The 14,759-nt window shown below is 41.4% G+C and overlaps 1 protein-coding gene across 1 annotated transcript; it reads left to right on the top strand.

Annotated features, from left to right (window-relative positions):
* The first annotated feature begins 451 nt into the window (after nucleotides 1-451).
* Nucleotides 452-14,759, top strand: LOC103012629 (HLA class II histocompatibility antigen, DO beta chain-like). Its single transcript, XM_007187065.2, has 6 exons — nucleotides 452-574; nucleotides 12,697-12,966; nucleotides 13,429-13,710; nucleotides 14,164-14,274; nucleotides 14,536-14,567; nucleotides 14,733-14,759. Exons 1-6 carry the CDS (start codon nucleotides 484-486, stop codon nucleotides 14,757-14,759), a joined length of 813 nt encoding a protein of 270 aa, XP_007187127.1. The 5' UTR covers nucleotides 452-483.

The raw sequence follows: 14,759 nt of genomic DNA, 5'->3' as shown, positions 1-14,759 counted from the left end.
TCCTCGTAAGGTCCATGCTTCAGAATGCTGTCTACTGTCTTCTTTATTTACACACTCTCTGTAGGCAATGTGAACCACCTCATTGGCATGGAGATCTATTAGTCACAGCAGGCCAGGGACAGTGCTATATGAGGATAGTAAGATCCATGATAAACAATCTGCCCAGTTCTTCTAAGACCACATACCTTGCAGAGTAGTATTTTCTTTTTCTCCTAGCTGGTTTCCTTGTACCTAAACTGCTGCCAGTGATTCTGCAGGTAAATAGTTCTTGAGTGGTAACAACTTTATGAAAGTATTCTACCCAGCACCTAATGACACAAAGCTCCTCTGTCTTGATTGGTTATCCATGTGAGGAGTTTCCAATCCTGGGGAGGCCAGAAAGTTATCTCTATTCTTCATGAATATTTTTGACTGAGTTGTGTGTGGGCAAGTCCCATTCTGAAGAGGTGGAGGATTTTTCTGTCTCGCTTGTTTTCTTCCAGAATGGGTTCTATTTGGGTTCCCTGGGTGGTGGCTTTGTTAGTGACGGTAATCAGGCTGGATTCCTCCATGACTCAAGGCAGAGATTCTCCAGGTAAGGACACAGTGATTTCTTTCAGGTGTACATGCAAAAACTGGCGTGGGGGAGGAAGGCCTTTCCCTACAGGTCCAGGCTCCAGTCCAGACCAGAAGTGGCTTCTGGGTTCAAAGAGAGTCTTCTTCCCTTTGACAGGAACTTATTCCTTCCCTCTTTACCACATCCAATGGACCAACAGGAAAAGGGTCATCCTGTCCCAGAGCCACGGATTCAAGGAGTCCGGAGGCAGGAAAAAGGGAAACATTGCTTGCTTAGGGTCCTTATGGTATTAATGTCAGTCTGGAGAACTGTAAAAAATTGAGGCAGTCTGAGAATAGCTGCTATCCTTCAGCCAGGAGTTTGATGATTGTGACTGTTTCTGTATGTATCCAATTGGGGTATATGTGAACAAAAGAACTTGGAAACGAAGGTTGCTTCATTTGACATTTTTAAGCCCCTATAATATGGTCAGACTGTATGAAGCGATCTTGAGAAATGAGAGAAATTGAATGTATTAGCCCTGTCCTTGTGTTACCAGGTACATGTATTTACTGCTGTTATTTTTCTAGCTGAGGAGTTAAGCTATGCAAACATGAAGTGGTATTACATTCTGAAAACATATTTATCAGAAGAAAACAGGATATAATGTGCTAAAAACCAGAACCCCTTTGAACGTCAAAGTCTCATTAAACACAAAAGAGGAACAAACCTAGGGGTGTGGGGTGTGGGTGTGAGGAGATCATTATTCTTGGAGAACAGAAACCTCTCCGAGCTTATAATATCCGTTGAACAACAACACCACATACACAATCAGTAAGATCTAAACTGTGACACAGATCTGACTGAAAACTAACTTTTAAAAAATTTTTATTTAGAATGTAAGACAAAATAGAGATTTGGAGATTAGAGCCTTGTTTGAAATTAGCTGAGTTCGAGATGAGTCTGGTTGACCCAGGAAGGATGCTGCTGTCCTGACACTCAGTCCAATAGTTCCTCTGAACGTAGAAATGAAGGAAAATCTACACTCGAGATCAGTAACAATTACCCTTCAAGTCTCAACTGAAATGCCATTTCTTCAGGGAGATCTTTCCTGATCAACTTACATTATTAACCCATTTGAATGTCCTTTTATCTTGTTCTCAAATGCACAGAATGGAGTTAATCTTCCCCAGTGACTTCACAGCACCTTGTAATCACTGATCAGAACAAGGACGCTCTCCTCTCTTGCCTTGTCTCCATTCTCACTCCCTCCCTTCCATTCTAATGTGCCTGGTATGTCTTTAAGTATGAGGGTGGCTTTTAAGAACATGTAGCATTGTTTTCCTGTGTGTATTTTAAAAAATTGTTTTTATTGGAGTGTAATTGCTTTACAATATTGTGATAGTTTCTGCTGTACAACGAAATGAGTCAGCTATATGTATACATATATCCCCTTCCTCTTAGACCTCCCTCCCAACCCCGATCCCACCCATCTAGGTCATCACAGAGCACTGAGCTGAGCTTCTTGTGCGTTATAGCATGTTCCCACTAGCTATCTATTTTACACATGGTTGTGTATATATGTCATTCCTAATCTCCCAATTCGCCCCACCCTCTCCTTCACCCCTGTTCCCACATGTCCATTCTCTATGTCTGCATCTCTACTCCTACCCGGCAAATAGGTTCATCTGAACCATTTTTCTAGATTCCACGTATATGTGTTAATATATGGTATTTGTTTTTCTCTTTCTGGCTTACTTCACTCTGTATGACAAACTCTAGGTCCATCTACATCTCAGCAAATGATCCAATTTCCTTCCTTTTTGTGGCTGAGTAATATTCCATTGTATATACGTACCACATCTTCTTTATCCATTCATCTGTCAATGGACACTTAGGTTGTTTCCATGTCCTGGCTATTGTAAATAGTGCTGCAATGAACATTGGGGTACATGTGTCCTTTTGAATTATGGTTTTCTCAGGGTATATGCCCAGTAGTGGGATTGCTGGGTCATATGGTAGTTCTATTTTTAGTTTTTTAAGGAACCTCCATCCTGTTCTCCATAGAGGCTGTATCAATTTACATTCTCACCAACAGTGCAAGGAGGTTCCTTTTCTCCACACCCTCTTCAGCATTTATTGTTTGTAGATTTTTTGATGATGGCCATTCTGACAGGTGTGAGGTGATAGCTCATTGTAGTTTTGCTTTGCATTTCTCCAATTAGTGATGTTGAGCAGCTTTTCATGTGCTTCTTGGCCATCTGTATGTCTACTTTGGTGAAATGTCTACTTTGGTGAAATGTCTACTTTTGTGAAATGTCTATTTAGGTCTTCTGCCCATTTTTTGGGTTGTTTGTTTTCTTGATATTGAGCTGCATGAGCTGTTTGTGTTATTTGGAGATTAATCCTTTGTCTGTTGCTTTGTTTGCAAATATTTTCTCCCATTCTGAAGATTGTGTTTTCATCTTGTTTATGGTTTCCTTTGCTGTGGAAAAGCTTTTAAGTTTTATTAGGTCCCATTTGTTTATTTTTGTTTTTATTTTCCTTACTCTAGGAGGTGGGGTCAAAAAAGATCTTGCTGTGGTTTATGTCAAAGAGTGTTTTTCCTATGTTTTCCTCTAAGTTTTCTAATGTCCAGTCTTACATTTAGGTCTTTAATGCATTTGGAGTGTATTTTTGGGTATGGTGTTAGGGAGTGTTCTAATTTCATTCTTTTACATGTAGCTGTCCTGTTTTCCCAGCACCACTTATTGAAGAGATTGTCTTTTCTCCACTGTATGTTCTTACCTCCTTTGTCATAGTTTAGGTGACCATAGGTGTGTGGGTTTATCTCTGGGCTTTCTATCCTGTACCAGTGATCTATATTTCTGTTTTTGTGCCAATACCATACTGTCTTGATTACTGTAGCTTTGTAGTATAGTTTGAAATTGGAGAGCCTGATTCCTCCAGCTCCGTTTTTCTTTCTCAAGATTGCTTTGGCTATTCAGGGTCTTTTGTGTTTCCATACAAATTGTAAAATCATTTGTTCTAATTGTGTGAAAAATGCCATTGGTAATTTGATAGGGATTGCATTGAATCTGTAGATCGCTTTGAATAGTATGGTCATTTGCACAATATTGATTCTTCCCATCCAAGAACATGGTATATCTCTCCATCTGTTTGTGTCATTTTTGATTTCTTTCATCAGTGTTTTATAGTATTCTGAGTACAGGTCTTTTGCCTCCTTAGGAAGGTTTATTCCTAGGTATTTTATTCTTTTTTTTTGTGCTGGTAAATGGGATTGTTTCCTTAATTTCTCTTTCTGATTTTTCGTTGTTAGTGTATAGGAATGCAAGAGATTTCTGTGCATTAACTTTGTATCCTGCAAGTTTACCAAATTCATTGAGTAGCTCTAGTAGTTATCTGGTGGCATTTTTAGTATTTTCTATGTATAGTATCATGTCATCTGCAAACAGCAACAGTTTTACTTTTTTTTTTTTTTTTCCAATTTGTGTTCCTTTTATTTCTTTTTCTTCTCTGATTGCCATGGCTAGGACTTCCAAAACTATATTGAATAAGAGTGGCAAGAGTGGACATCCTTGTCTGGTTTCTGATCTTAGTGGAAAGGCTTTCAGTTTTTCACCATTGAGAATGATGTTGGCTGTGGGTTTGTCATATATGGCCTTTATTATTCAGTGGGCCAAAAAGTGCCTTTGGTTTTTTAAGTAAAAATAAAAGGCACATTTTTCATTTTCACCAAGAACTTTATTGAACAACGTATTCACCATTTTTTTACACTACCTTCTGCCAGTTTTCAGGCAACTTCATAATTCCATCTTCCTAAAACTTTTTATATTTTTGAGCAAAGAGCTGTTCCAGGTGCCTTGCATGGTCTTCCAGGGAATTGAATTTTTTCCATTAAGAGAATATTGTAAAAAACCGAAATACATGGAAATCCAAAGGCGCAATGTCTGGTCAATACACCAGATGAATCAGAACTTCCCAGTGAAGCTGTAACAGTTTCTGCCTGGTCATCAAAGAAACATGCGGTCCTGCATTATCCTGATGGAAGATTATGCGTTTTCTGTTGATAATTCTGGAAACTTTTCGTCAAGTGCTGCTTTCAGTTGGTCTAATTGGGAGCAGTGCTTGTTGGAATTAATCGTTTGGTTTTCTGGAAGGAGCTCATAATAGAGGACTCCCTTCCAATCCCACCATATACACAGCATCACCTTCTTTGGATGAAGACTGGTCTTTGGTGTGGTTGCTGGAGGTTCATTTCCCTTGCCCCACGATCTCTTCCACTCCACATTATTGTATAGTAACCACTTTTCTTCGCCAATCACAATTTGTTTTAAAAACGGAACGTTTTCATTATGTTTCAGTAGAGAATCACATAAGGAAATATGGTCAAGACGTTTTTTTCGCTTAACTTATGTAGAACCCAAACATCAAAGCCATTAACATAACCAAGCTGGTGCAAATGATTTTCAATGCTTGATTTGGATATTTTGAGTATGTCAGCTGTCTCCTGTGTGGTATAACACTGACTGTTCTCAATTACTGTTTTAATTTGATCGCTATCAACTTCAACTGGTCTACCTGACAGTGGAGCATTGTCCAGTGAGAAATCTCCAGTATGAAACTTCGTGAACCACTTTTGACACGTTTGATCAGTCACAACACCTTCTCCATACATGGCACAAATCTTTTTGTGCGTTTCAGTTGCATTTTTACCTTTCTTGAAATAGTAAAGCCTAATATGTTGAAAATGTTGCTTTTTTCTTCCATCTTCAATATTAAAATGGCTACACAAATATTCACCAATTTTGATAATTTTTTTTAAATGTATGCTGATATGACAGCTGTCGTATACAATCTAACAAAATTGTTTTGAATGAATTTAAAGACAACTAAGTTCTACTAGAGCCATCTTACAGAAAAAAACACACAAACCTTTTGGCCCACCCAATATGTTGAGGTAGGTTCCCTCTATGCCCATTTTCTGGAGAGTTTTTTTTTTTAATCATAAATGTGTGTTGAATTTTGTCAAAAGATTTTTCTGCATCTATTGATATGATCATATGGTTTATTTATTTATTTATTTGCTTGTTTGTTTATTTTTGGCTGCATTGGGTCTTTGTTGCTGTGTGCAGGCTTTCTCTAGTTGTGGCGAGTGGGGGCTACTCTTCATTGTGGTGTGTGGGCTTCTCATTGTGGTGGCTTCTCGTTGTGGAGCACAGGCTCTAGGCTCACAGGTTTCAGTAGTTGTGGCATGCAGGCTCAGTGGTTGTGGCTCACAGGCTTAGTTACTCCACGGCATGTGGGATCTTCCTGGACCAGGGCTCGAACCCATGTCCCCTTCATTGGCAGGTGGATTCTTAACCACTGAGCCACCAGGGAAGCCCGATTATATGGTTTTTATTCCTTAATTTGTTAATATGGTGTATCACATTTATTGATTTGCATATATTGAAGAATCCTTGCATTCCTGGGACAAATCCCACTTGACCATGGTGTATGATCCCTTTAATGTGTTGTTGGATTCTGTTCGCTAGTATTTTGTTGAGGATTTTTGTGACTATGTTCATCAGAGATATTGGTCTGTAATTTTCTTTTTTTGTGTGTGATACCTTTGTCTGGTTTTGGTATCAGGGTGATGGTGGCCTCATAGAACGAATTTGGGAGTGTTCCTCTCTCTGAAATCTTTTGGAAGAGTTTGAGAAGTATAGGTGTCAGCTATTCTCTAAATGTTTGATAGAATTCGCCTGTGAAGCCAACTCGTCCTGGACTTTTGTTTGTTGGAAGACTTTTAATCACAGTTTTAATTTCATTACTTGTGATAGGTCTGTTTATATTTTCTAATTCTTCCTGGTTCAGTCTTAGAAAATTGTACCTTTCTAAGAATTTGTCCATTTCTTCCAGGTTTTCCATTTTATTGGCATATAGATGTTTGTAGTAGTCTCTTATAATCCTTTGTATTTCTGTGTTGTCAGTTGTAATTCTCCTTTTTCATTTCTAATTTTATTGATTTGCATCCTCTCCTTTTTTTTTCTTGATGAGTCTGGTTAAAGGTTTATCAATTTTGTTTATCTTCTCAAAGAACCAACTTTTAGTTTTATTGACATTACTATTGTTTTCTTCGTTTCTATTTCATTTATTTCTGCTCTGATCTTTATGATTTCTTTCCTTCTACTGACGTTGGGTTTTCTTTGTTCTTCTGTCTCTAGTTGCTTTAGGTGTAAGGTTAGATTTTTCATTTGAGGTTTTTCTTGTTTCTTGAGGTGAGATTGAATTGCTATAAACTTTCCTCTTAGAAAGTCTTTTGCTGCGTCCCATAGGTTTTGGGTCGTCGTGTTTTTGTTGTCATTTATTTCTATGTATTTTTAATTTCCTCTGTGATTTCTGCAGTGATCTCTTGGTTATTTAGTAGTGCACTATTTAGTCTCCATGTATTTGTGTTTTTTACAGTTTTTTTCCTGTAATTGATTTCTAATCTCATAGCATTGTGGTCGGAAAAGATGCTTGATACAATTTCAATTTTCTTAAATTTTTGAGGCTTGACTTGTGACCCAAGATGTGATCTATCCTGGAGAATGTTCCATGTGAACCTGAGAAGAAAGTGTATTCTGCCACTTTAGGTGGAATGTCCTATAAGTATCAATCAAATCTATCTGGTCTATTGTGTCATTTAAAGCTTGTATTTCCTTATTTATTTTCTGTCTGGATGATCTGTCCATTGGTGTAAGTGGGGTGTTAAAGTCCCCCACTATTACTGTGTTACTGTTGACTTCCTCTTTTATGGCTGTTAGCATTTGCCTTAAGTATTGAGGTGCTCCTATGTTGGGAGGATATTTAAATCATATTTATTTTATTTAAATCATAAATATTTATAATTGTTATATCTTCTTCTTAGATTGATCCCTTGGTCATTATGTAGTGTCCTTTATTATCTCTTATAACAGTCTTTATTTTAAAGTCTATTTTATCTGATATGAGTATTGCTACTCCAGCTTTCTTTTGATTTCCATTTGCATGTGATATCCTTTTCCATCCCCTCACTTTCAGTCTGTATGTGTCCCTAGATCTGAAGTGGGTCTCTTGTAGACAGCACATATATGGGTCTTGTTTTAGTATCCATTCAGTCAGTCTGAGTCTTTTGGTTAGGGCATTTAATCCATTAACATTCAAGGTAATTATCAATATGTATGTTCCTACTGCAATTTTCTTAATTGTCTTGGGCTTGTTTTTTTTTTTTTAATTTTATTTATTTATTTATTTTCTTATGGCTGTGTTGGGTCTTTGTTTCTGTGTGAGGGCTTTCTCCAGTTGCGGCAAGCGGGGGCCATTCTTCATCGCGGTGCATGGGCCTCTCACTATTGTGGCCACTCTTGTTGCGGAGCACAGGCTCCAGACGCGCAGGCTCAGTAATTGTGGCTCACGGGCCTAGTTGCCCCGTGGCATGTGGGATCTTCCCGGACCAGGGCTCGAACCCATGTTCCCTGCATTGGCAGGCAGATTCTCAACCGCTGCGCCACCAGGGAAGCCCCTTGGGCTTGTTTTTGTGGGTCTTTTTCTTCTCTCGTGCTTCCCACTTAGAGAAGTTCTTTTAGCATTTGTTGTAAAGCTGGTTTGGTGGTGCTGAATTCTCTTAGCTTTTGCTTGTCTGAAAAGCTTTTGACTTCTCCATCGATTCTGAATGAGATCCTTGCTGGGTAGAATAATCTTGGTTGTAGGTTTTTCTCTTTCATCACATTAAATATATCCTGCCACTCCATTCTGGCCTGCAGGGTTTCTGCTGAAAAATCAGCTGATAACCTTATGGGGATTCCCTTGTATGTTATTTTTTGCTTTTCCCTTGCTGCTTAAACAATTTTTTCTTTTTATTAACTTTTTGTTAGTTTGATTAATATGTGTCTTGGTGTGTTCCTCCTAGGGTTTATCCTGTATGGGACTCTCTGTGCTTTCTGGACTTGGGTGGCTATTTCCTTTCCCATGTTAGGGAAGTTTTTGACTAAAATCTCTTCTAATATTTTCTCAGACCCTTTCTTTTTCTCTTCTTCTTCTGAGACCTTTATAATTTGAATGTTGGTGTATTTAATGTTGTCTCAGAGGTCTCTGAGACTATCTTCAATTCTCTTCATTCTTTTTTCTTTATTATGCTCCTTGGCAGTTATTTCCACCATTCTATCTTCAAGCTCACTTATTTGTTCTTCTGCTTCAGTTTTTCTGTTATTGATTCCTTCTATTGTATTTTTCATTTCAGTTACTGTGTTGTTCATCTTTGTTTATTCTTTAGTTCTTCTGGGTCTTTGTTAAACATTTCTTGTATTTTCTCGATCCATGCCTGAGTTCTATTTCCAAGATTCTGAATCATCTTTACTATCATTACTCTGAATTCTTTTTCAGGTAGGTTGACTATTTCCTGTTCATTTAGTTGATCTTGTAGGTTTTTATCTTGCTCCTTCATCTGTAACATATTTTTTTATTGTCTCATGTTTTTTTGTTTTTTTGGTTGGGTGGGACTGTGTTCCTGTCTTATTGGTGGTTTGGCCTGAGGCTTCCAGCCCTGGAGTTTGTAGGCTGTTGGGTAGAGCCGGGTCTTGGTGCTGAGATGAGGACCTCTGGGAGACCTCACTCTGGTTAATATTCCCTGGGGTCTGAGGCTGTTAGTCCAGCAATTTGGACTCAGTGCTCCCACCATAGGAGCTGACCCCTGACCCCTGGCCTGGGAACCAAGATCCTGCAAGCTGCACAGGGTGGCAAAAAAATAAAAAAGGGCAGAAAGTAACAAAGAGTAAAAAATAATATAAGATTAGAAAACTAACAGATATGTTAGAAAAAATAAAATATAAATGAAACAACAACCAGAAGGTAAAACAGAATCACAATAGCAAAAATATAGGGAAAAAAGGCCGGTAAAGGCCTTGGCTATGGGGGGTGGGGCTTAGGCATGGGCAGCTTTTAGGTGGGGGCAGGACCTACGCTTAAGCCCTTGGGGTGGGGGGTGGGAATTAGGCTCAGCGCCACTGGAGGGGCCCTGATGTGCCTCTGGCCTCAGAGTAGGGATGATCAGGCCTGAGACCTTAGCAAGGTCCCCGTTCACCTCTACTCTTCTTCCCCCACCCCCTCTCTCCCACACCCTTAGGACCCACGTGGCAGGAGGGGTCCCCGGATGGTGGAGGACTCAGGGCCCGAGTAGGCAGGGGAAATGCTATCCATGTTCCCCCGAGTCCTCTGAAACTCCTAGGGTCCCTCCGAGCACGGGAACCCCTCCCCTCCCCTAGCCACCCCTCAGGGGCACTGGTTCCCTCCGACCTCCACTTCTCTTTCCCCCTTGCTCCCCCCCATGTCCTCCCCAGTCACTCGGGGGTTTCTCCCATCCCCTTGGGTGTCAAGGTCCCCCACCAGCCTCTGGTAGGTGCCCTAGTTGCGGGAAGACACGAACTTCGCGTCCTCCTAGTCCGCCATCTTGACTCTGCTCCCTCCTGTGTGTATTTTTATTTTTTACTTTTTATTTATTTTTATTTAAAAAAATTTTTTTATAAATAGGTACCAGTGTTTTGAGGTGCACATTTATTAAATCAGAAAGACTCTGTTCATGTATTCTTTATTTATTTATTTTTAAAATTTACTTATTTTTGGCTGCATTGGGTCTTCGTTGCTGCGCGCAGGGGCTATTCTTCGCTGCGGTGTGCGGGCCTCTCATTGGGGTGGCCTCTCCTGTTGTGGAGCATGGGCTCTAGGCACGTGTGCCCCAGCAGTTGTGGTGCACAGGCCTAGCCACTCCCTGGCATGTGGGATCCCCCCAGAGCAGGGCCCGAACCCGTGTCCCCCACATTGGCAGGTGGACTCTCAACCACTGCGCCACCAGGGAAGCCCCTGTGTGTATTTTTAAATTTTAATAAATGTCATCATGCGATGAATCACATTCTGTTTCTTTTCTTACCTAACACAATGCTTTTGAGCTCTACCTCGGTGTTTGTGTTTGTGAATCCAAACCTGTCTTTACTGATAGGGAAGCAGGTCAGGGAAGGGAAGTGTCTGTTTCTATGTAAAATAACTAGATATAGAACTAGAACTTAAGTGAACTGAGACCAATCCAGGTCCGTTTACCAGTTTGTCTCTTAAAATTGTCTAGATCTTCAAATCTAAGACAACTATCACCACCTTAGTTTGTTTGGGTTGCTATGACAAATGCCACAGATTGCATTGCTTATAAACAACAGAAATTTATTTCTCAAAGTTCTGGAGGCTGGGAAGTCTGAGATCAAGGCTGCAGCATGGTTGTGTTCTGGGAAAGGCTCTCTTTCTGGTTCAGAGCTGGCACCTTCTCTCTGTGTCATCACATGGTGGAAGGGGCTAGGGAGCTCTTTGGAGCCTCTTTTCTAGGGACACTAATCCCTTTCATCAGGAATCCATGCTCCTGACCTAAGTACCTCCCCCAACACCACCGACTAATACCATTACCCTTGGGGGTTGGGATTTCAACATGTGAATGGAGGCAACACAAACGTCCAGACCACAATACACAATCATACTTTTTCTTACCTATGAAGACTGATTAAACAGCTTTGGGAAATTAAATTGTTTTGGAGAACATGCCAATTAGAAAAGAGTTACATTGTATGAAAGTTAGTATAGATTTCAAACTAATCACTATCGATACTAATAAGGTACTTTGAAAGTGGAAAATCATAATGGAGAATGGATTTGCATTTTTATTTATTTATTTAAAGTTTATTTTTTTAAAAATTATTTATTTATTTATGTTTGGCTGCATTGGGTCTTCGTTGCTGCACGCTGGCTTTTTCTAGTTGCAGCGTGCGGGCTTCTCATTATGGTGGCTTCTCCTGTGGTGGAGCACGGGCTCTAGGCTTGCGGGCTTCAGTAGTTGTAGCACACAGGCTCAGTAGTTGTGGCTCGCGGGCTCTAGAGTGCAGGCTCAGTAGTTGTGGTGCACAGGCTTAGTTGCTCTGTGGCATGTGGGATCTTCCTGCAACAGGGCTCAAACCCATGTCCCCTGCATTGGCAGAGAGATTCTTAACCACTGTGCCACCAGGGAAGTCCCTAAAATTTATTTTTTATTGAAGTATGGTTGAATCACAATGTTGTGTTCATTACTGCTGTACAGCAAAGTGACTCAGTTATACATTCTTTTTCATATTCTTTTCCATTATGGTTTATCACAGGATATTGAAGGATTTGGATTTTTTAATTCATTCTTCAGTGGAAGTGTTTAATATAAAAGCCTCCAGAGAAGGTTTAAGTTAGCCCTATATTCACCATGTTATTACAACCGCTAGAACTGTGCATACAGGGCCAATGATGATGATGATGATAATAAAAGGCATCTTCAAGTCATGAATTAATATTATTTTACCCAACATAGATAGAGGTAATGAGGTCATTACCTTACTAGAGCCAACAGAGGGGATGAGGTCTCTGAGTAATTGTGCAAAGGAAAATGTCCAGAAGAAAATTCATTTAAAAAAAAATTTGTTTTTGGCTGCGCCACCTGGAATATTAGTTCCCCAACCAGGGATCGAACCTACGCCCCCTGCAGTGGAAGCACAGAGTCTTAACCACTGGACCACCAGGGAAGTCCCCAGAAGAAAATTCTTGAGAAAACCCATAATGAGTGGAAAGTAGAAGGGGAGATTATTTCACACCTACTATGAACCTAATCTGAATTTCTTTACCCCACCTCCATCCTCCTTTCACTTTACTCCAGAAGGAACATATAGAATTAGCCTACTAATGGCAAGAATACTATTGAACTATTCCATACAGGGCTGGGAATTCTTGGGCTTCTGAAAGCTTGGCTTGGAGAAACTTAGCACAGTGTCTGGCAAAACGCAAACAGTCTATAAATATTGGTCAAAGGAATGAATATTTGTTGAATGAAAGTTTATGTCTCTGGACTCATTCTGACTTTCTTCTTTGGGTTACATGTCTCCTGTTTGGCTGGCCTGGTAAGCTGGACCTCAGGCTTCTTTCAAAGAAGAATGGGTGTCTCTTTGCTAAGAGGAACCAGGGTGGGGCCCAGGGGAGCAGAGGCTACTTTGGCCGATTTACTGAGGTCAAAGTCCTCCTCTCCAATCAGTGTGGTCTGGCATAATAAACCAGGTATGGGTTTCCTAATTGGGGCTGGTCCATAGTCTTTTTTTTTGGTTTTCTAGAAGATTTTGTGATTCAGGCAAAGGCTGACTGTTACTTCACCAATGGGACAGAAAATGTGCAGTTTGTGGTCAGATTCATCTTTAACCTGGAGGAGTATGCACGTTTTGACAGCAACTTGGGGATGTTTGTGGCCTTGACGGAGCTGGGCCAGCCTGACGCTGAGCTGTGGAACAATCGGCCCGATATACTGGCAAGGAGTAGAGCCTCTGTGGATGCGCTCTGCAGACACAACTACAAGCTGGGTGCACCCTTCACTGTGGGGAGAAAAGGTGAGGTGTAAGGTGGGGACTGCAGGGGTTCAGGAATCTCCCCCGTGTGAGCCTGGCCGTGACTCTTCTTCCTTGTACTGGGCAGTTTCCTGCTTCAGGATAGATGGGTCAGGAACAGGGGAGTCTGTATATATTCTGTCTTCAATTGTGACTCACTCACTATCCTCAGGGGTCAGTTCACGGTGGTCTTGTGTCCCAGACCCCCAGTTCTCAGGGACTTTAAGGGCTAGTGTCTTCCCAAATAAAAGGGGCAATTGTGGGCATGTGATAAAGCCTAAATCCTCCTTGCGACACTAACATATCCAGTGTTTGAGTCTTTGGGGGTGAGATTTTCCCACATTTCCAGTTTCTACTTGGGTGATTTGGGAAAGAGGTTTGGAGCTGAGATAACCTTTAATGAAACTCCTGTGTTGGCTTTGTGGATTTCCTTCACCATGTCTCATTTCTTCTCTCGCCCGCTAGTGCAACCAGAGGTGACAGTGTATCCAGAGAGGATCCCAGCCTTGCAGCACAGCAATCTGCTGCTTTGTTCTGTGACAGGTTTCTACCCAGGGGACATCAAGATCACGTGGTTCCGGAATGGGCAGGAACAGAGAGAGGGGGTCATGTCCACTGGCCTCATTAGGAATGGAGACTGGACCTTTCAGACAATGGTGATGCTAGCAATGACACCTGAACTTGGAGAGGTCTACACCTGCCTTGTTGATCATCCCAGCCTGCTCAGCCCTGTTTCTGTGGAGTGGAGTGAGAATCAGCTTATACTTTCTGGACGAAACTCGGCCAACCTGACTCAAGACCTGTGTTACCTCTGTGTTCATCTTGGCTACAACACTAGTTCTTCTTCCCTCTGATCTGAGGGAGTCATAGAAATTGGGGTCTTTGGGTTGGGGTGGGAAAAAACATGGCAGATAGCTATCCTTGGATCTTCCAAGAAATATGGAGGTGTAATCACCTTGTCACATACTTCCAACTTTGGGAACTACTGTCCTCTAATGCTTTGGTCTTGGCATTTAGGGGGGCATTATTATTGGCTATAAGAATCATTAACAGAAACTCCATGAGTACAAACCTTGGCTTCAAAGATGTAGTCCTTCCCTAGATAGCATTGGATTGGTGTCCAGCACAGGTTCTGGGATTTCAGGAAGGTACACCAAATATTGGGAGATTCTGGCTCACTTTAATACATGTTTTCCATAGGAGCTCAGTCTGAATATTCTTGGAGAAAGATGCTGAGTGGAATTGCAGCCTTCCTGGTTGGGCTAGTCTTCCTTCTGGTGGGGATCGTCATCCACACCAGGGCTCGGAAAGGTAATGAGCTCTGAGGAGTAGCCCTGCCACCTGCCCCCTGGTTTTCCCTACTTCCCACTTTTCCTAACGTCTAAGATGCAAGGCAGGGAGGGCTGATCATACCTCTCAGGGATCACTGGGATAGTTTTTCCTGAAGCCAGAAACATTCCGGGGGGTAATCGGAGATGGAGTTCTGATACTCTGGGTCATCCCCCATCGCTCAGGGTAATCACAACATTTGGTTCTAACTGGGGCATCCTATTTCTTCCTTTTTTATTGTAGGACGTGTGGAGACTCTGTTGTCTGGTGCTGAGGTAATGTCTCCTTCCTTAGCTTTTGGTGCCAGATCATTCACCCATCCTTTGGCGGAGGGAGGGTCACGGGGATAAGATGTAAGTGACTCTGGCTGGGTGCACTGCCTGCTGAGTCCCTGTGCTGGAGGGTGGGGGACTCACGGGACTTTATCACTGTCCCTGCAGGTCCCAAGAGCAGTTCTTCGTCCATAA

This window comes from Balaenoptera acutorostrata, chromosome 10 (genome assembly GCF_949987535.1).
Source record: "Balaenoptera acutorostrata chromosome 10, mBalAcu1.1, whole genome shotgun sequence".
NCBI classification, from domain to species: Eukaryota; Metazoa; Chordata; class Mammalia; order Artiodactyla; family Balaenopteridae; genus Balaenoptera; species Balaenoptera acutorostrata.
This window is presented reverse-complemented; position numbering and strand designations above follow the sequence as displayed.

Excerpts from the sequence above, each read along its gene's own strand:
- LOC103012629 (XM_007187065.2), top strand. The coding sequence starts at position 484 with ATGGGTTCTATTTGGGTTCCCTGGGTGGTGGCTTTGTTAGTGACGGTA. Across the intron at positions 575-12,696 it reads TCAAGGCAGAGATTCTCCAG|AAGATTTTGTGATTCAGGCA; the intron begins GTAAGGACACAG and ends TTGGTTTTCTAG. Across the intron at positions 13,711-14,163 it reads CCCTGTTTCTGTGGAGTGGA|GAGCTCAGTCTGAATATTCT; the intron begins GTGAGAATCAGC and ends TGTTTTCCATAG.